The sequence below is a fragment of the Falco naumanni genome, chromosome 3 (assembly GCF_017639655.2).
Source record: "Falco naumanni isolate bFalNau1 chromosome 3, bFalNau1.pat, whole genome shotgun sequence".
NCBI classification, from domain to species: Eukaryota; Metazoa; Chordata; class Aves; order Falconiformes; family Falconidae; genus Falco; species Falco naumanni.
The window spans coordinates 118,120,661-118,141,791 of NC_054056.1; the positions used below are offsets into that span (position 1 = coordinate 118,120,661).

Consider the following 21,131-nt stretch of genomic DNA (forward strand, 5'->3'; position numbering starts at 1 on the left):
TCTGGGGAATGTGTTACCTGTGCACAGCTGTGCCAAGAGCCAGTGGGACATTCACCGTCTGAAGGTGCAAACCACAAACTAGTCCAGAGGCTGCCGTTCAGGGCTCAGATGTCTGCATGTCTGTTGAGAAGGCTTTTGATGCATTTGGGTTTAATTGAAAAAGAAAGGTGGAAAAACGCTATAGGAGTGATTGGTACGATGGGCTGTTCCTCCTGACTTTTCTACATCATCTTGACGCGTTGGCTGTGGATGTGAGTTGAGATCTGTGCTGAACCAGCAGGCCTAGTATACCATCCAGATGTAATCTTGCGGTCACCCTATTAGAAGAGATGAGTGTGACGCTCATGCCCACATCAGTGACAGTCAGCACTCTGATAGGGAAATACAAAATCAGATTGCTTAAATTGCTGCATTCCAAGGCAGCCATTGTCCTCCTAATTTCCCACAAATATTTAGTTGGACATCATCCAGCTCTGCCCTCATGTCCTACTTATCAGTAGGCCGCAAGGTGTATCTGGGAGTCTGCTCTGGAAAGCTGGGATTTTCATATCACTGGGGTTCGATCATTCCAGTACTTGTCACGTACAACTCCTTGAGAGGGGGATTTGGGAGAGCTCTGACTGTAATCCTGCTCAGAGTCCTCCAGAGAGGCACTGAATTTGCAAGTGAAATATGTTTAGGAGGAACAAAACTTTATTCCTAGCCGTAATTGCTAGAGGACATCTGAGACCTTGCATTCTTTTGCAACCCCTTGTACATGCCGTGGTATTGTACCAATCACAGTCAATGTTTTCATGCTCTGATTATCTTAAGTTTCCCAATTAGTATAGGAAATTACCTTGAGCTGACCAGTCATATTGCTGTTTAATACTGGTTGACAAATCCAGCTTTCTGAGGTGTACCTCCACTTAAATATTTGCTTTCACCATGCTGAATACTGTGTAAGATAAAACAGACTGGGTCAGTCATGGTTCACTTTGTGACTGTCATGGCCTTGATGGTCCTCACAGGGTTACTGATGACTGAAGGTTTGCTGGGTATTATTTGTTATCATTTATCTAAGTAACAGTGGTGTTCTTGCAGTTCTTAATGTGCAGCCATTAACATTAAAATTAAAATGAAATTAGCAAATGAGTATCTGGCTTGTTTGAAAGTCACTAGGCTGTGGCTAGTTTTTAATTACTGATTTTTAGATTCAGTACAGGGGTAGATGAGTTCACTTCTGCATCCTGATGTACTCCAGATGACAAAGCTATTCTTTACTGGCGCTTTAGCTTCTGCATATCTGTGAACACAAACAACTAAGAACTTGACTCCAAATGTAGACATCACTTGTCTCACATCAGAAGACTACTTTTTTCTGTGTTATGATTGCTTGACCACTGTCAGGAGGAGTAGCCATCTACATACCACACTATTCCCGATTGATTTGATTTAATTTATTTAATCTGCTTCACTATTATTTTAATATTTTTTTTGGTCAGCTATTATGACTATTTTCTCCACTGTAGACTCATGTTTTTTCCCACTGTAGACTCATCGTAACCTCAGCTCCAGTGCAAAGACTCTGGAATTTGTAAAACACTGTATAACCTTGAATCCACCAGGTTTTCACAAAGACTGAGTCCCACAGAAAAAAACAGAATAAAGTTAGTGGAGCTGCTTCAGTGCATATAACACACTGAATTAAAGGTGTCAGCCTATACCCTTTTTAGCAATGTGACAAAATTGTGTGTATAATACTTTCAGCTTCAGAGCTGAGAGCCAGCAACTCTTTTTAATTGGAGTCCTCACCCTGTTTCCTTCTGTGCCCTTAGCCTTTCCCAGGCTTTGCTCCCTGCAAAAAAAGGTATATAGAGATGAGGATTTTTTCACTTTGTCTGCAAAAGAACACAGAGCCATAAAATGAGTATTAGCAGAATGTGTTCTTCCCAACTGAACTATAAGCAGAAGAGGGGACTGCTTGGAGAAATGGGGCGATTCACATACTTAGGCTGAAGTTGCCTAAAGAACGTGTGTGCTGCGTTAAGTAGAAGGGTTTTGCTTTTGCTCTGCCTTGCCCTGTTCATATTGCTATGGGTTCAGAATTATGTATTTAGCCTTTGCTTGAGCAGAGCATTAAAGCGTCTTGCATGGAGGACTGTACAAGGATTAGCGAATTAATGTGCCTGAAATAGAAACCAAAGGGAGAGGAGTCATAGTGCAAGCCAATTTATTCAAACACAGCCCCAGAGATGTGAGTTCAAGCCTTGTTTTAGGTGTGTTTGGAAAGCCAGCTTGACTCATCCGTGCTGGATATGGGTACTGCATCACTTCTGTGGTGTTCCTGTAGAAGTGGATACTTTCTAGCAGCTCACCAAGTTGCACATTTTTAAGTTGCATCCCCCCAAAAATAGCATATGCAAGCCCACTAGACTCCCTGCTTTATCGTCTTTTAAAGAGCACACAGGTCCCATGAGATGCTTTTCCTTGTGTTACAGTTAGCTGAATACAGTGGTCTTCAGAACCTGGGGGAATTTTCCAGTCCGGGCCAACAGATGCGAGGGTGCTGTGGTTCTGTGTCCCCAGGTCCAGGCAGGAGCGAGGCTGAGCACATATTGCCAATGGGCATATGTGTACTCAGTGCACACACATACACACATGTGTACGGCCACACAGACCAATGCAGTGAATAATGCCTTTATCAACACTTAACAAAAACCTTAACAGCATTCAGAAATATGAGCAAGAATGTCTCGATCCCTCTCCTCCTCTCTGGCTGATGAGGTTTGAAGGCCACTGTTGGAATTTATACATGAAACATGGATCTTTCCAGCAGCTGGTCTTGGAAAACTACTCTGCCCAGTACCCAGGCCTCTGCACCCCAGTGTCCTCCAGCTGCTGGCACCCAGACCTGCGAGCCCCCTGGGTTCATAGTCTCACAACCCCGCAGCTGCTGGCACCCAGACCTCTCCAACTCACCAACTCATCTGGCTTGAAACTCACTAAGATTCAACCACACAAGCTCAGATTCATCAGCTCACCCACGCCGAAGAGCGTTACAAACATGATTTAATAAGAATATAGTAAATGGGGTTACATCAGGCTGGTGGCCAGTCACCAGTGAGGTTCCCCAGGGCTCAGTTTTAGGGCCAGCACTCTTCAATGTTTTTACAAACGATCTGGACACAGGAATTGAATGTACATTAAGTAAGTTTGTCAATGGTACTAAACTAGGAGGAGCTATGGACTCCCTCGAGGGTCGAGAGGCCTCACAGACAGATTAGGGTAGACGAGAGAGCTGGGCAGTCACCAACCATATGGCATTCAACAAGAACGAGTGCAGGATTCTCCACCTGGGACAAGGTAATCCTGGTTATACACACGGATGGGGGGATGAGAGGCCGGAGAGCAGCCCCACGGAAAGAGATCTGGGAGGTTGGGTTGATGGAGAGTTGAATGTGTGTCAACAGCTGCCCTGGCAGCCAAAAGGGCCGACGGTGTCCTGTGGCGCATCAAGCACAGCACTGCGAGCTGGTGGAGGGAGGTGACTGTCCCACTCTACGCTGCACTGGTGCAGTCCCACCTCTGTACTGTGTGCAGTCTTGGGCATATCAACAGAAGAGGGACATCAAACTATGTGAGAGTGTGACCAAGATGGTGAAAGGCCTTGAAGGCAAGACTTGCGAGGAGTGGCTGAGGTCACCTGGTTTGTTCAGCTTGGAGAAGAGAAGGCTGACAGGTGACCTCAGCGCAGCCTGCAGCTTCCTCAAGGGAGGCAGCAGAGGGGCAGGTGCTGATCTCCTCTCTCTGGTGGCCAGTGATAGGACATGAGGGAACGGCACGAAGTCGCATCAGGGGAAGTTCACATTGGACATTAGGAACAGGTTCTTCACTGAGAGGGTGCTTGGTCACTTGCACAGGCTCCCCCAGGGAAGTTGTCACAGCACCAAGCCTGTCAGAGTTCAAGCAGCATCTGGACAATGTTTGTAGTCATAAGGTTTAGTTTTAGGTAGTCCTGTGAAGAGCAGGGAGTGGGACTTGATGATGTTATCTTCCAACTTGAGATATTCTATGATTCTATGACTGGTGATGAAGTGCAGGGCTCAGTCAGACAAGCATCATGTTAGTATACAGCTGGCCTCTCTGATCCTCTTTTCTTTCTTTTTTTCTGACACTTTTCCCTCCATGACCCACCTCAATTTCTTCCTTACTCTGCCTTTGATCCTTCCCCTAAACATCCTGCTGAGTACTGCACACTGCAACAGCGTCTGTGTGAGCAGCACGTCAGACTTTCTCCTTTTCCTTGACCTTCCTCCTCCAACTTGTTTTATCTTGGTGCTTCAGGACCCACCCTGATCAGACAAGGGAGGGTGTTAAATTTAAGTTGTTTTGATTGCTGTGTCTTTTCTGTTTGCAGGGCCCTATGGGACCCCCAGGAGACAAAGGGTCATTGGTACAGTATGTCTTTCTAACTACACACAGATTTTATAAGGAGGGCACAACCGCGTTAATTGTGGTTTTACTGGTGATTTCATGAAGGCATGTTTAATTAGTTTCTTTTTTTCCAAGGCTGGTACGGTCACAGGGTGGCTAACCATCCAAAGGGGACTTCTCTTTTCCATTACTAGCTACTTTTCAGTTGTATTAAATTGTGAGAAAGAGCTGGTTGAGACTCTTGGCATGGTGACAAGTTTTCCTTACCTATCAATAGCCCTACAAAAGAAAGATTGAGTTACTTGTTTAACCCTTAATTCAAAAAAGTATTTCAAGGTACACTATGCTTTATAGCCAAGGCCTCAAAGGTTTAAAATAAACAATTTTTAAGCATTTTTCTTACTTATATCTTACTTATATGCATATAAGTATATATGCAAATTATATATACATATATCATTTGCATTTCAGTATTTGTTCAATGCAAATGAATGCATTTCAGTATTGACCAAATACGTTTAGTTCCTCAACATGTAGTTTTAAAGGGACGCAATCCATTGGTGTGAAACAAATAATTGTGTACAGTGGTCTCAGTATACACTGCCATGAATTTCCAGCACAACAGCCAGTCCTACCCAGTCTGTTAGCTTGGCACTGAGGGAATGGGCCTTCTTTTCTCCTCTACAGTCCTGTGCGCAGTCATGTTTTCTCTGTGATCATAAAATTAACATAAAGACTCCTATAAAGAGTCATTATTACCTTTCCAATCAAGGTATGTGAGGCTTGACTTTAGTGATGCATGTGAAGTACCTTGAGGCACAGTAATGACTGATACTGTGATAGTGCAATATGAGATTTAATTTTTTTTCTTAAACTCTCTCATAGTTGTTTAATTTCTAGTCAGTTTTTTTTTCCCCAGTAACTGTTGGGTTGAGGATTTTTTTTCTCTTCAGCTAAGAAGCGCCTTATAAGTACTGTTCCTGTTATTGGGTATGTCTGTTCTCTCCCTACCAGGGTCCCCGTGGTGTACCTGGTATCCCTGGACCACAGGGGCCTCCTGGCCAGGATGTAAGTAAAACAAAAGTGTAAGTGCTCAAGAACTTTGCCAATGCTCGAATCTAATTTCCCTAAAAATTGTGTTCATGCTCAACCACAGCCATTGAGTGTTACTAGGATGGTCCAAGGTTTTGAAAATCATTGTCTAGTTTTACAGTAGAGATGTGCTGGTTTAGTTTTGTTCTGTTCCTCTTAGCCTTTTGGCTTGGTGTTCATCCTCTGGAGTTCATTATGTCCATAAATCCCTACAGATTGTCTTCTGTTGGGACAAAGCTGAGACATATTGTCTTGTACCATATACATTATTTTCTTGTGTTTAGATTAAATTTTAAATTTTTTCTGATAACAAAAGCTCCAATTCTTAAAGCCTGAAGAGTGCTTTCTCTAGGGTTTTTTGTGGTCTTTGTTTTTCGCACAGCGGGACTAATTTGTTCCATAACAGGAGTACTATGTATTGTGCCTACTTTCATGCCCTCAATTACTTCAACATTACTTACACTTGCTTTTGTGAAGAAAAAAAAATAATATCCGGATCACATTTTAAGCTGGCAGTATTCCTGTACTGAGTATTAAAAAAAGTATAGCCTTAGTACCATCTTTCAGAGATATTGGTGATTCTTATATTCTGAGAGTTACAAAAAAATATTTCTACATGTTGAGTGATGTTATGTGCATGGCCGCCTCCTCCAGCTGCTCCAGACCAGGTCCCTCCTGCCTGGCCTGTGGTGCCCAGGACCAGGGGTAGGGGGATGCAGCTGCTGCTTTCCCATTTGCAGGTTCAACCAGTAATGAAGCTGTGCATGAATCCCAGAGATACAGCCATGGACACACAGACACAGAGGACACTGACGTGGCTGATCACATAAGTTGCCACAGATGAGGCACGTCTTCAACAGCATCTACATACAGGATTCACATGCAGAGACACACAGACACACACACAGACACACACACAGACACACACACAGACACACAGACAGACACACAGAGACACACAGACACACACACAGACACACACACAGACACACACACAGACACACACAGACACACACAGACACACAGACACACAGACACACACATACACAGACACACAGACACACAGACACACACACACACACACACACACACACACCCCACCCCCCCCCTGCAGATCCTTCAAGCATTGGCACAGCCCTCTGTCCTCACACCCCTGCCCAGATCCCAGACCCCCTTACCCACCCACAGGTCCTCTACTTGCTTGCTGCTCCAGCCTGATGGCCGCTGCAAACATGCAACATTCAACTTGTCCCTTGTGCACCTCACACTCATGTTTCCCCCTGGGCTTATTGGTATGGACCCCTCACCCACCTGATACCCTGGCCTGGACCCAAGTCCCCCTTCTTGCCAGCTGGTCCGGCTTGAAGTATGCTGATGAATACACACCCCTTACATACACACACCCCAGGACTGGGGAAAACACAGATACTGGCCTCATCCCAGCTAGCACCAGGCACATCAGCTGTGACCTGTAGTTGCATGCCAGCCACCGGCATGGAGCCCCTCACTCACCTTGCTCATGCTGGTCCCCCCAGTAGGTGGTTTTGGCAACACACACCGTTCCCACCCCAGTGGCCGGGGGTTAGAGACCCCTGCACTCACTCTAGTAGCTGACAACGACGGAGGCTGGGGCAGCCCGTACCCCCGGTCTGACTCCAGTAGCTGGCACCAGTTTCCCCGTGCATACAGGTCTCACCAGTAGATGGCACTTAGTCCTTGCAGCACACAAACATTATGCAGAGAGGTAGTTAAGAAAAGCTTTGCTAAGAAGGTAGTAAGATGATAGAACAAACCATGGTGATCAGGTGCAGGGATCAGCCAGACAACTGCACTGACCAGCCCCGTTTTACGCATGACTGGCCCCTTCTACACCCTTTTCTGTCTCCCCCCGTTTGTTCCTCTCTGCTCCCTCTTCCCCTGCATGTCCTCCCATGCATCTCCATCACTCTATCAGTTCCTGCACCCCTCCCTGTTCAGCGCCCCGCCCCCCCCCGCCCCGCCCCGTCTTGCAATCTTATCCCTTGCAAAGTCCAGGTTGATCTTCCTGGAAGTGCAGCCTGTGGTTTCTTGATAGCCCATCAATTAGTGTGAGTGGCATGATTTGTTTCTTCTTAGGTCTGTGTCTTGGTATATTTTGTTTCTGATTTTCTCCTTTTCCTTTAGTTTCCAAATTGACAAGCTCCCAGGACAGATAACCTTGCTGGAATAAACATTCTCACACTCCCGCATGCCTTCATCGATTAGTGTGACTGTCCAGGTTTGGTTCCCATCACTGCCTGCCTTATTTGTTGGCCAGGTTTATGTCCCTGTATGTTCTTATTTATGGCTTCCTCTTTATTTTCCCTTGTCACACTGAAAAATGTCCTTGACCACACACCCCTAAAGGAATTGACACTCTCTGGCCGAATATCCTTACACAACATGTTTTTTGGGAAGCATCCATTCTCCTCTGTCTGTCTGCTGGGAAATAAAATGTTTCTGTTCAACAGACCTACTCAGTTCCTCTAGATTAGAAAACAATCTGAATGAGACAGTCTCTTGTCCTGCTATTAGCAGTGAGGGCACCCATTTAATAAGGTCTTTCTATATTTTGATTGAGCTAATTTTAATTAACATAAACATTTAATCACTTTTAGTTATGTTAATTAATTATGATAACTAAGTTCCAGTATTACCAGGAAGTTAATCTTCCCCTGCATTTATTTTCATAATTACAAAAACTTTGTGGATGCATACATTACTGCCATTGGATCTGAAAAGCAAAGTTTTCTGTTCTGGGGTTGATTTTCCTATACAGTTCGAAGGGCAGTTCCAAGGAACCTTTGTGTTCATTTTAGGGTACATACACCCCAAACCAGAGCACATTTACTAAACCTCCTATTGGCTTTTTATTCCTGTGACTTATAACCTATTTAAACTACTGCATTTCAAGTTTTATTTTCAGTCTTGCAATAGAATTAGCCCACCATAAGCCTATGTGACTGGTTTCCTTATACACTTTTTTATTTTCACTTACATCACTTACCTGAGCATCGTTTTTCAGCATGTCATCTGCACAGCTTCCATCAGTTCCATGTTAGAGACCATTCCTGTGTGTCACATTTTGCAGACTGACAGAGTACTCTGTGTCCTGTGCACCATGCCTCCTCATTGCTGACATCTTTTTCCAGCACTGCTATGCTGTACCAGTCATTGGATATTCCACTTTGTGCCAGCTGCTGTTGGCTGCAAACTCCTGAAAGTGTTCAAACTTAATGAGCTTTCCAATACTGGTTGTTATTTGGGTCTGTGCATGCTCCCACATTGCATTAGCAGCGTCTCTTTTCAGTGCCATGCAGGGTTTTTTTTTGGCAGAGTCTTTTAAGTACTTTTTAAATTTTCTGGCTTTCTCTTTTCCAGTTCCCTCCCTGTTAGTCAGCTTGTCAGATGCAGTTATACCCTCCAGGCCTTCCTTCTAGCATTTTCATGTTGTTCTGAGCGCAATGTTTGCAGCTTGGCCCTTGTTGTCAGCCTTTTCTAATTCCAGGCCTGTGCAGTCCAGCAAACTTTCCTCTACTTTGGACTCTGCTTCCAGTTGCCTGTTCTCTGAGAATACAATGTGTCAGAGTGCCATCATCCTACAGCTGCTTTGTTCATTTCAGCTCAGACAAACGTTCTTGAAAGAACACTCTCTTTTTGCAGTCCTGTACCTTTCAACTGTTTGGCTTTTCCTCGGGTTACAGTCCTTTTCAGATTTGTCAGTGTCATGGTTTAACCCCAGTCAGCAACTACCATGCAGCTGTTTGCTCATTCCCCATCCACCCCCAGAGGGATGGGGAGGAGATTTGGGAAAGAGGTAAAACTCGTGGGTTGTGATAAGAACAACTTCATAATTAAATATTTAAAATAAAATATAGTAATGCAAATTAATATAATAAACATATATATAAATAAAAATGAAAATTAATAACAATAAAAATTGTAATGAGAAGGAGAGTGAGGGAGAGGAATAAAATCCAAAATGGGAAAAAAACCCAAATGATGCTCAGTACAGTTGCTCACCACCTGCTGAGCAGTCCCCCCGCAGCCATCACAAAGCCTCACCCAACTCCACCTAGTTCATACACTCAGCGTGACATTCTGTGGTATGGAATATCCCCGTGGCTAGTTCAGGTCAGCTGTCCTGGCAGTGTCCCTTCTAATTTCTTGTGTCCCTTCAGCCTTCTCACTGGCAGGGCCTGAAAAACTGAAAAGTCCTTGACTTAGTATAAAGATCACCTAGCAACAACCAAAAATATCAGTGTGTTATCAACATTATTCTCATCCTAAATCCAAAACACAGCACTGTACCAGCTACTAGGAAGAAAATTAACTCTATCCTAGCCAAAACCAGGACAGTCAGCCGTGGCACATAGCTTAATTTCTTACCCTGGCTTATTTGGACCCTATTAAAGACATCACCAGCTCCACATCATACACTGTTCAAGAAAACAGGCCCATCCCTTTTCATCTCTGATACCATATGGATATCACAGCCACGCTTAAATCTTTCCCAGGATTTCAGTTTCAGCCACTCCCTTCCGTATCTTTTTTAATAAAAAAGAAGTCTTTTCCTATATTTTTCTTTAAACGCTCAAATTCCACTGCTAGTACCATGTCACGTTTCAGATCCAGAAGCAAAAGGCTGTCAGCAAGCCCTGTGGTAGAAATAGCTTATTTATAGCTACATTATTAGTCAGCATGAAAGACATTTCTGAATTTTCTGTGTTGCTTTCTGATCCAAGATGATTGTCATGGCTCAAGTCTTTGCGTTGCTTTGCACTCCTTAAAGCAAATGCTGTGTGTCTTCCTGAACAAAGTAGGTCTGGGAATGCACAATCTGTGTAACTGTTATTTAGGCAACCCTCCTTCCACTTACAGAAGTGGTTGAGAACCACAGTGCAGAGGGTGCCAGAAGCATGACCTGAGGGTTAGCATCTGTGAGAGAGAAGGGACTTTGGGAACATCCCACAATCTTCTACATTCACATAGCTGCTCTGTGGAAAAAGCAAAACTATAGATTGGTATAATGTTTCCTTATATTTACTCAATTCCTCAGAAGGACATTTGTCTTCTCTTGGTTCCCACCTGTAGAAAGTTTAGTTCCTCAGGAAACAAGCTTTCATCCGTGGACTTCAGTACTACTTCAGTTCCACTTCAGCTCCACTTCAGTTTGTGTTTAATGTTAAGCTTTTAAAGTCAAGGTAACTGAAGGGTTGTTGTTCACCCTGAAGTGTTTAATGTGGACATAGGAAAAGAAGAATCAATGTATTTTCCCATTTTCTCTCTCCTCTAGCAAGAGGTATGAGATTTCAGTTATAAGTGAGATACAAGGATGTTGTGGTTTAACCCCGGCCGGCAACCAAGCCCCACACAGCTACTTGCTCACTCCCCCCACCCAGAGGGATGAGGAGGAGGATTGGAAATGAATGTAAAACTCAAGGGTTGATATAAGAACTATTTAATAGGTAAAGCAAAAGTTGCGCGCACAAGCAAAGCAAAGCAGGGAATTCATTCCCCCCTCCCCATGGGCAGGCAGGAGCTCAGCCATCCCCAGGACAGCAGGGCTCCAGCACATGTAACGGGTACTCGGGAAGACAAAGGGCATAATGCCAGATGTCCCCCCCTTCCTTCTTCTTCCCCCAGTTTATATACTCAGCATGACGTCATATGGTATGGAATATCTCTTTGGTTAGTTTGGGTCACCTGTCCTGGACATGTTCCCCCCAGCCCTCTGGCTGGCAGGGCCCAAGGAACTGAAAAGTCCTTGATTCAGTAAAACATCACCCAGCAACAACTAAAAACATCAGTGTCCTATCAACGTTGTTCTGACATCATAGCCAAAACACAGCACTGCACTAACTACTAAGAAGAAAATTAACTCTATCCCAGCTGAAACCAGGACAACAGATGAAATTCAGGTTTGCTTTATAGCTATAATCATGGCATAGCAGGGTATCCCAGCTTCACCTGTGTGCACACACAGTGCACTTAAATGTTTGATCCCCAGGTAGCCAAGTAACTCCCCATCTGGTCGTCTGCATAAATAATACAGTGAACTGATTGGAGAGAACAGACCAGCCTGATGAACAGAATACCAGTCTCCTTCCTGGCAAAGAATTTGGCCAAGTTTTAAAGCAGCTTTCCAGGTGGAAATTTTGGATAGTCTCAGAGTCACCTAAACAGCCCCTGCTGGACCTAGACCTGTTGAAAACCACTACTCGGATTGACATCCTCACTGGGGAATCTGGCACCATGCCAGAGACCTCTCCAGGTGCATCCTCCTTGCAGAATCAACAAAACTGAACACAGATCAGATGTGTTAAAATGGTCAGTAGAAACCGTTCCTGCAGATGCAAAAATGGTCACGTAGGGCAGCCTTCTGTATCTGGTTAAGATACAAGATATTTTAAGATACTCAGTATGGATAGAACACACATATGCTTGAGTGATGACACAGAGTGACAGCCAGGTGGATACAGGAATTTAACAGAGAATGGTCTGGGGAAATCTCACCGAGTCCAGCTTAAAACACCACTGCAAGGATGTTTGCAATGCAGATTTCTGTCACAATCTGGACAGTGACCAACTATCCTGTTCAAAAGATTTGGTTTCCCATTCAAGAATTACTTTATGAAAGATTCAAAAATAAACTTTTGTTTTGTTTGGTTTGTTGTCGGTTTGTTTTTCTTTTCACAAACTAATAACTTGCTAATGACAGGCAAGAGATGCTCATTGAGGGGTGTGTGGGAGTGTCCTTTTTCCAAACCATGACTTCCTGGACCTTAAATTCTAAGGAATTTATCATCATGTCTACGCCTTCACCTCAGGGAAACTGATACCAATACAACCCCACAAACAAGCAAAAAGGCTCATTGCTATTTCAGGTGCAAGGGATTTGTTTGCAAAGCTTGTGCAAAGCAAGGTCTTGATTTTGAATGTTACAGGTGTCTTAAGGGATTTAAAGCTTCATCCTTCACACTATTGCAGTTCATAGTGTTTCCTGTGACCAGAAGACAAGTTAAAGCAATTCCAGTCTTTGTGTGACTCAAATGAATTTAACAAAATCACATGGTAGATAAATGAGATTCAGGAGGGATTCAGATGATGTTAAAGTTGCAGATATTTAAAGGAGTTTACTGTTTGTCGTGTGCAAGAAGCAGTGGTGCTTAGTGGAAAAAAGTAAAATATGTGCTAGTCCAGAGCAGTCAGCATAGTGTGGGAGCAACCAGGGGGTTATTTAATGATCATTTATAATTTTTTCTTTCTCTTGATCTGTAGGGTGTACCTGGAAACCCAGGGGAAAGAGGACCTCCTGGAAAACCAGTATGTAACTTAACTTCTGTATTATATCTTCCTTTTAACTCAGTTTCCACCCCTACACCTCACCTCAGAAGTGCACTTCAGTGCATTTCCACTGCTGCTTTTCCCAGCAGAGCAACTGGAAAAACCCTATGAACCACTAAGGGGTTATGATAAAAATACCTGTGATGGCTTTGGAATAGTATGAAAATAACTGGATATCCTGCATGTAAATGAGAGCTAAAATTCTAAAGGCACTTTCTTAGCACCACTATGCAGTGCCCTCAGCAAGAACTCATCTCAGGTGTGATGAAGTGCATTGATGATATAGGGCAGGAAGTACATTTTTGGTCGAGTGAGTTCTAGGCAGGGCAAAGGAAACTAACGAGAGTCCATAAGCGTGTTCAGGAAAATTTCTTATACATTGATGCCTTTTAAAATTGCCTAAGCTAATGAATTTCTCATTCCACAGGGTTCATCACCCCTGCTCTCACCAGAGGACATAAATCTCTTAGTAAAGGTAATCTCCTTTTGATGATGGTGGGATTTTAAGTGTACGTTTGATTCACATCTGACTAGCATTCTGTGATGGGAAAGTGTCTGAGCTACAAGTGCAAAAGGTGCCTTTAAACACTCTGTCAAACCTTGAAGCTTGCAGGTCTCCTACTTACACTGATATTGGGACACTAGATCACATACCGGAGATCAAAACCCAATGCCTTTTGATTATCCCTAGCAGTGAAATGACCTACAAAGATCTTTATAACTTTGTGTATTTTGCAAAAGCTGTTATTTTCAGCTCTTTCTGAGAGGCATGCGTTCCCAAGGAGAAATAAACTTTGTCCAGTTGCTTTACCTAAACCAGACAATTGAACACATTTTAATAAAACGTCTGATTTTTCATGTGTGCCTTCAACAGTGACTGAGTAGTCTTGAACTGTGGGTGCAAAGTTAGTTTGCATGGCGCATCTAAAAGAATGCAGGTAATTAACCCCCGATGCACCCATGTTCCAAAACGATGATCTGTCGGTCTGCTTTTACTGTCCATGAGAGAGTTGTCTGGGAAATGTCAGTGTTTGATAGGTGTTGACTGCAAAATCTTTACAGATTTACATGGGCTGAGGTGGGAGATTTTTAAGCAGTCTTGGGACATGGCAAGAAGTCCTGCCTTATTGATTAAAAGAAACTAAAACCCCCAGCTTTTTGTACCAATCCCATTAACAAAAGGATCCTTTTAAGATTGCTACTGTAAAATGCCTTCATCAAAGAGCTGTCTTATAGAGCCAAATATTTTACTGGAAATTTTACTGTAGGGTATTTTGGGGGATTTCTGATCAGGATAATAGCAAGAGACTGATTCTTGGGCGTATGAGGTCATTTTAATGTTCCTGTGTTTTCCTCTTTTTATTATGTTCTGATTAAACATACTAGTATGCCTTGCATATTCTTTCTCCTTGGTATTTTTTCACTCCACACTTGGTACAGATCTATATAAAGCAGCACCTTGAAATCCCAGATGAAATTAGGGCTCTGTTGTTTGGAGTGTTTCTCAAGCACATATAAGTAGATAAATATGCATGTAGGGACTGAGACTTAGAAAGACAGTTTACCCCACAATTTTACAACAGATCATTGACAGAGCTGGGTGCTGGAGCAAGGCCTCCTAACTCTCAGCCTGATGAGCTGCCTGTTGTGCTATGCTGTCTCTTACAGGCAGGATTCACTCCCCTTTTGCTGAAGGGTGTCTGCTTTTGAAATGGAAATGTCATACCCATGGTATATAATTTCCTGAGGATAGCAGAAATGTGAAGATTACTGAGATAGTGCTTCAAGAAGTTTTGGAAGGAGGGAGGTAGTAATTCTCTGTGACAGAATTTGGCCAGGACACTGACATTCACTTGATCTTCACAAACTCCATAGGATGAGTTCTCCTTGACCATGCTAGATGCTGAATACAGTTTCAGTTCTTAAAACAGAGCCCTAATTTCATCTGGGATTTCAAGGTGCTGCTTTATATAGATCTGCACCAAGTGTGGAGTGAAAAAATACCAAGCAGAAACATGCAGAACACCCTTTCTGACATTGCACTCCACCTGGGTTTTCCCTAGCAATCTGCCCTCTGAGCAGTAAGCCAGCTTTTGCAAACTGGTGTAGACAGAGTTTTCTAGTAGTCTTGTAGCTTCAGAATTAGGCTGTTCTTGGTCGTCTTGCTTTGTGGTTCTCTGACCTTCCCATTAGGAGAAGCTTTTCCTTGGTTTCCTGATCATGGATGATCAGTTAGGATCTGTCCAACTAGAACTGATAGGGAACTTCCCATGGGAGCATGTGTGAGCTCAGATGCTAACCCTCTCTCTGCTCCACACTGCCCTAATTTCGGTTCTGTAAGGCCAAGTGATCCAGATCGTACCCAGTGTGGTCAAACCGCAAAGAGCTATGTATTATTATACCGGCACCACACTGCTGCATTCATAATGGGTGTCTGTAGGGTCTGCTTCCATCTATTGCTAATTTATTGCTCCATCTTCCTTCCTAGGATGTGTGCAGTGAATGCCCTCCTGGCCCACCAGGACTAACAGGCATCCCAGGTTTCAAAGGTGATAAAGGTCTCCGAGGACCACCAGGTAGAGATGGCCAAGATGGGAAAATGGTAAGAGAGCTGGGGAAGTGACCATGCCTTGGATGTGCTATAAACTTGGTTTTCTTATAACATTTTTAGATGGTCGATTTTTTTTTTTTTTCATCAGCAACCTACTGAATCTTTTTTAGATGTCTGTGGAGTCAATGGTCTAAACTAGTGTTTACTTCTACCTTTCCTGCGTTGCAGGGGAATCCTGGTCCCAGAGGTCCTGCAGGCCCACCTGGGCTTGATGGCCCAAAGGTTGGTTGGTTTTCTTTAGTTGTTTAAAAAACTTATTTGTGACTAGTTAGTACACTGGCTAACACAAGATCTTGGTGGTATCTATCTATGTGTAAAGAGGTAGGACTGGCCTGCTGGGTGGGCCCTGTACTGGCAATTCACTGGGTGCCACATGCGAGCAGAACTGCACAGCTCCCCACATGAACACTGCATTACCTAAATAATGTCTGCTACCGTCCAGTTGTTCTCACACACACGCGCATATGCATACATACACATGCACAGAGTGAAGGGCCTGATTTTTGATGTTGAATTCCATTACATTGGTGTTTTGATGACAGATAAGGACTTGAGAGTAAGTTTAAATTCAAATCAGTTGAGGAAGAAATTAAAGCCTCAGCAATAGCCACCCTGCCTGTCCCTCTCTTCTTTGAATCCTGTATGCTTGAATCATTTAAATTAAGGATGATGCATTGGCCTACCGGACTCTATATGCACTATCTGCCATAGTGGTTTTATTCACAGACTGAATATTTCCTGAAACATGCTATAGGAATTTTATATAAATATATAAATAATAAAGGAAAAATCCTTTCAACTATACAGTTCTGCCTAACAGTCTAGGGACACAGGCCAACATAAAACTTCCAGTGTCTGAAGGATTCTAATAATGTCACATTTCAAGCATTTCCCATGAAGAGGTCTGGCATCAGTCTGCTCACAATGCCGGTGCCTGGTCACAATCAAAACCTTTACAACTGCCTAATCTGAAATAAATCAGAACAAACCAATGAAAGAAGAGATAAGATGATTTCATGATGGAGCACGGTTTCCTCCAGACTTGCCCACATTACTGACCTACTGTCTTAAAATAGCTTCTACTGTTTTAACATCTTTGTATTTGCACTTATGAGTGTACGACAAGTTAATAGAGATTCATGAATTAATCTTACATCTTGCAATTAAAAGTGTGGTAGGGAAGGCAGTAGAGTCTCAAAAGTAAATATAGGGTTGATCAGAATGAAAGTATGTTCCAGGATAAAATTTGCAAAGGAATCAGTAACCCACAAAGATAATAACTAGCAGAAATGTGAGGTAGTCTGAGATATACCATGTCAGCAGCTTTCTTATATGCTATGAGAAATCAGAGATTTGGGCAGCAAGATTGAATGTTTAGGTAAAGTAACAGGACCAATTTTAAACTGTACATGTGCATGTAAAGTAAAATCAAGTAATTGATTAATAGTCTAACTTGCATTCAGTAAAAAGGCAGATACACAGAGTTTGCAAATGTTAAAAGAAAATACGTAAGACCCCCTAAGAAGGCACAAAGACAGTCTTTGCGATTCCTTTCTAACATTAAGAGGGTCCTTCCAGGGGAAGACTGAAAGAGCTCTGCACTTCTGAAGATGTAGTATATTTTTCTTAACACCATCCAAACTAGTGTTAGGTCCTATTTTGAAATAGAGCAGTAGAACTGCACATCTTTGCTCATGAGCAGCTTCATGCCTTCTGGCAATATAAATTAGGCCTCTTTTAATTAAGAAATAGCAGCCTTCCCTCCCCCCACTTGTCTCCTAGCTCCCATGTTCTAACCAGAATATTATTTCCACGGCCAGTAATTCATTAGTGCATCGTTCATAATTTGTTCTTCATCATCTCAGTATTTTTCACTGTATGAGACTCATTTTGCCTTACTTTAAGCATTGGTAATACAGGCACCTACACTTGCGTTAGCTGTCTCTGTTCTGTCATCGCTAGGAAAGAAGAGAGAAAGAGAAAGAGAAAAAGAGAAAGAGAAAGAGGCACTTTCTGAGTATGAATTGTCTCACTGGACCTTAGAAATGCAAATTTTATTGCAGCTCTCCCTGAAGGGAGAGCAGATTACTAGCTCATAGTGTGGACACCTTTGTTGGACCAAATGATTCCTTACCGATACCTGATTTAGTGAAGTTCCTAACAACCCGTCTACTTTCTAACGAGGTGTAAGTCCTCTTCATGTACATGAGACTACATCACCAAAAAAATATGCTATGCTGGGACTGTTCAAAGGCCATTCTTCACATATATTCCTGGCTCCAACATTAGTAGTGAAAGTCTAGGGAAGAATTGAAGAGGAGGGCAAGCAGGACTCAGTCCTAATTTGTGATTTTAATGCTCAAATCTCCAAGTGCTTTATGAAATAGGTCTAAAAGCTGATACAATAGTGAATCTAAGTGAATTTCAGTGGCTTTTTTTTTTTTTCCATTATCAGGGTGCTAAAGGAGACCGTGGTATGACTGGGGATGCAGGAGAAAAAGGTGAACAGGTAAAAACAGAGTGTGCTTTCCAGCAGTGCCATCGCTGTGATTGTTCCTTCAATAACTCATGTGACATCTGTAGAGGAATATCCTTGTCAAAGGCAGAGGAGGAAGGTGGGAGCTCTTCATCACTGATAAACCTCAAATGGGCTATGCTGAACAGTGGAACTATAGCAGTCTTCCACAGGCTTCCATCCCTATCTCCAATAAAACCCTTCCCGTATGGTCAGTTTCCTCACCTCTAGATCGGATGCGGTCTGTTCTCTACAATACCTGACCGGTTAATGCCTAGATGAGATCTGGGAGGTCAGGTGTCTTTGGGTTGAAAAAGCCAGTGTTTCTATCTGACTTAGAAGATGAATGTAAGGATGACTTCTTTTAGGAGAGACTGAGATGCCACAGGAAAGAGGAGGATGGTCTAAATTAGAGCAAACTTTCATAGTTAATTTTGCCAAAGCCTGAGTCAATAGCTTAAGGTGCAAATAAGCACTTCAATGAGATTTGTAGACTCTTTTAAAGAGGTTTCCTGCCTGACCTCCTGCCTTGTGCAATTCCACAGTATCTGTTGTCATCTTCCATTAGCTTAGACTGAAGTACACATTAGAAAAAGTACACCTTAAATTTTTCTATGTTTATTTCTGAAATACATGCTTTAAGAAATAAGGGTTTGCTTTAAAAAGCCATGGTTCTTTACTTCCTTATAACCAGCTTTCTGTGTATTGTCTCATTTTGATGTTGCCTCGCAATGTTCAATCACCAGTTAACTTTTATACAACTAGAAATGTGCATAATGCATAAAGAAACTCTCTTTTTTCTGCAGGGCCACCCTGGAATGCCCGGCTTCTCGGGGGCTCCTGGAAACCCTGGTCCACCTGTAAGTTCCTCTGTTGCAAAGATAGTCCTGTACTTTCCTTATTAATAAAGGTTGTTGCAAGCTCCATGTGGAAGAAGACCGTTCCCATCTGTATGTGCATTGTATTTGCCTTTTCCAGTGGGTTCCAAATGGTCCCCTGGGTGTCTTAGAGTTCTCCTCTCATGATAATTACTATTTAATACATTAGTCACTTCTCACTGCTGGCTTCAACTCACTGTGTAAATTGATGCTAAGCTTCAGTCACCCTCTTTATACAAGGCAATGATGATGCAAACTCTTCCACAGAGACTACTTGGTAGTGTGTATATAGCTGTTTTCTTTTATGTGAAATAAGTTGTCATTCTAGAACAAGCAGATCTAAGAGTGTTGTAATTCTCAATTTTATGTGGTGGTATGAGACTGGATTTTCCCCAGTTTTCATATCCTATGGTTTACTTTTGAATGTAAAAGCCTCTTACACATGTCCCTCTCCATCACTGTCCTTCTCATTCCTGATTTTACTGTCTCTGCAAATACAGAGGTGACAGTGCAGAAGCAAGGCTGAAATAACTTGGCTCTCCTGCTTGTGATAACATTGCTCACGCCCTCCAAGAGATGGGACTTTTCCTGAGTGAAGGCCTTTTCTTTCCAAACCACCTTTCTTAGCCCAGTCATCACTACTCATATTGCTGCTTACAGTGCAGTTTGGCTCTGCCATGCTGAGGGTGTGCAGCCTTTGTCTGTTCTGGGGATCAGCACAGTCTCTTCAAAGCTGAATTTACATTGCACTGACTAAATGACAAGAGGTACCAGAAAAGAGGATTAGGTTAGAATTCTGTTTTCAGATGGTAGCAGTCCCTAAAGGATGCTGAATGCTTTGTCACTGGGACAACATGTGGGCTTGCTTTGTGGGTCATTCGCTGTCCCAAGAGCATTATTTAAGCAGTTAATAACACAGACACATTTACTGTGTCTGTATTAACCTCATACTGCCACAGCCATAGGGCTATTCCAGTAGGATTAAAACTCTTAAATTTTCCAATGAGACCCTCTGAATAGACTCACAGTCAAAGGAAATGTGCAAAGTAAAACTGAGCCTGTCAAAGCAGAGCACTATGTGATGTTATCCAAGATACTTTTTCTTCAACTTTTGCTGACTTTTTCCTCTGTCTGCGTTGACTTGTGGCTCCAGGAGTTTGTCTGCCACAGCATGTGCTTCAAACTGGTCCCATAATTTCTATTCTTTAGAGTTATTTTTGTCACAAGATTGGGTTTTTCCTATTTTCCCCCTATTTTCAGAAGGAAGAGCCAGGACCAAACTCAAATATCAGACTATTTTTGGCTTTGGAGACTGATTGCATGCAGAGGTTGGCACTGCTTTTCTGTGATGAATGAAGAAATGATGGAATAAATACTGAACTGAGTGACTGAAGAAAACGTCAGTGTTGCCAGCTGTGGTAGGGAGTGTGTTGACAAATGTACAAATGCGTTAATTACTCATGTAGTTTCTGCTTTATTTTGTTCAGGGACCAGATGGGGCACCAGGACCAATAGGACCAGCAGGAAGCCCAGGAGACATAGTAAGTTCTGAGCTGTGTGTTTCACCTACATTTAGGTCTGTGAAGTAAAGCTGAGCTGGAACCCATGTAATGTCCTTTGAAATCTTTCCAAAATATCCAGCCTGAATCAACTCTACATCTGCAAGTAGGACCTCCACAAATAACCACAGATGACTCTGTTCTTGCAGATTTGTTTACGCACCAAATGAAACTCTGAATTAGCCAAAATATAATCCAGTCCATGGGACTTCTGAGGAGGTTTTTGCACCTCTCATCTGTCTGTCCTTGTTATTAACACCTCTTAGCCTCTAGAACGGGATGACTAAATCTGTTAGGATGCTTCGTGACTCAGGCTAACACCTGAATGGTGCATGGGGACTGTCAAAATGAAACTAGCAACTTGTTGAAGGATGTCATGGCACAGACTGCTCAGAAGCCAGAACCTGAGACCATTCCCTAGCACCAAAGTACTAATACAGATGTAATTTTTGAGAAGTCCGTGAAGAATTTTGCTACAGCTGTTCCCTTTGAAGGGTGTTCAGATGCTATGTTATAGTAATGCATCAGAAAACCCTGGGGGGGACAGGTAATCTGATTGATGCTAACTTCAGGCTGAAGAGGAAAAAGTGAACCTTTCCTGAGTAATGCATGCTGTTGAGCTGGAACAGTTTAAGATTGTGTAATTCTGTGATTAATTTCTAGAGCAGGGTTTCCTAATGAGCAAGGTGCCTTTT

The 21,131-nt window shown here is 42.8% G+C and overlaps 1 protein-coding gene across 1 annotated transcript in view; it reads left to right on the forward strand.

Annotated features, from left to right (window-relative positions):
- COL22A1 (collagen type XXII alpha 1 chain) overlaps positions 1-21,131 on the forward strand; it is a 237,409-nt gene that overhangs the window by 194,863 nt on the left and 21,415 nt on the right. The window contains exons 42-50 of the mRNA XM_040588639.1: positions 4,400-4,435; positions 5,431-5,484; positions 12,808-12,852; positions 13,301-13,348; positions 15,362-15,475; positions 15,653-15,706; positions 17,940-17,993; positions 18,806-18,859; positions 20,365-20,418. Of these exons, the coding sequence (XP_040444573.1) occupies positions 4,400-4,435; positions 5,431-5,484; positions 12,808-12,852; positions 13,301-13,348; positions 15,362-15,475; positions 15,653-15,706; positions 17,940-17,993; positions 18,806-18,859; positions 20,365-20,418 (513 nt within the window). The remainder of the gene's footprint in view (positions 1-4,399; positions 4,436-5,430; positions 5,485-12,807; positions 12,853-13,300; positions 13,349-15,361; positions 15,476-15,652; positions 15,707-17,939; positions 17,994-18,805; positions 18,860-20,364; positions 20,419-21,131) is intronic.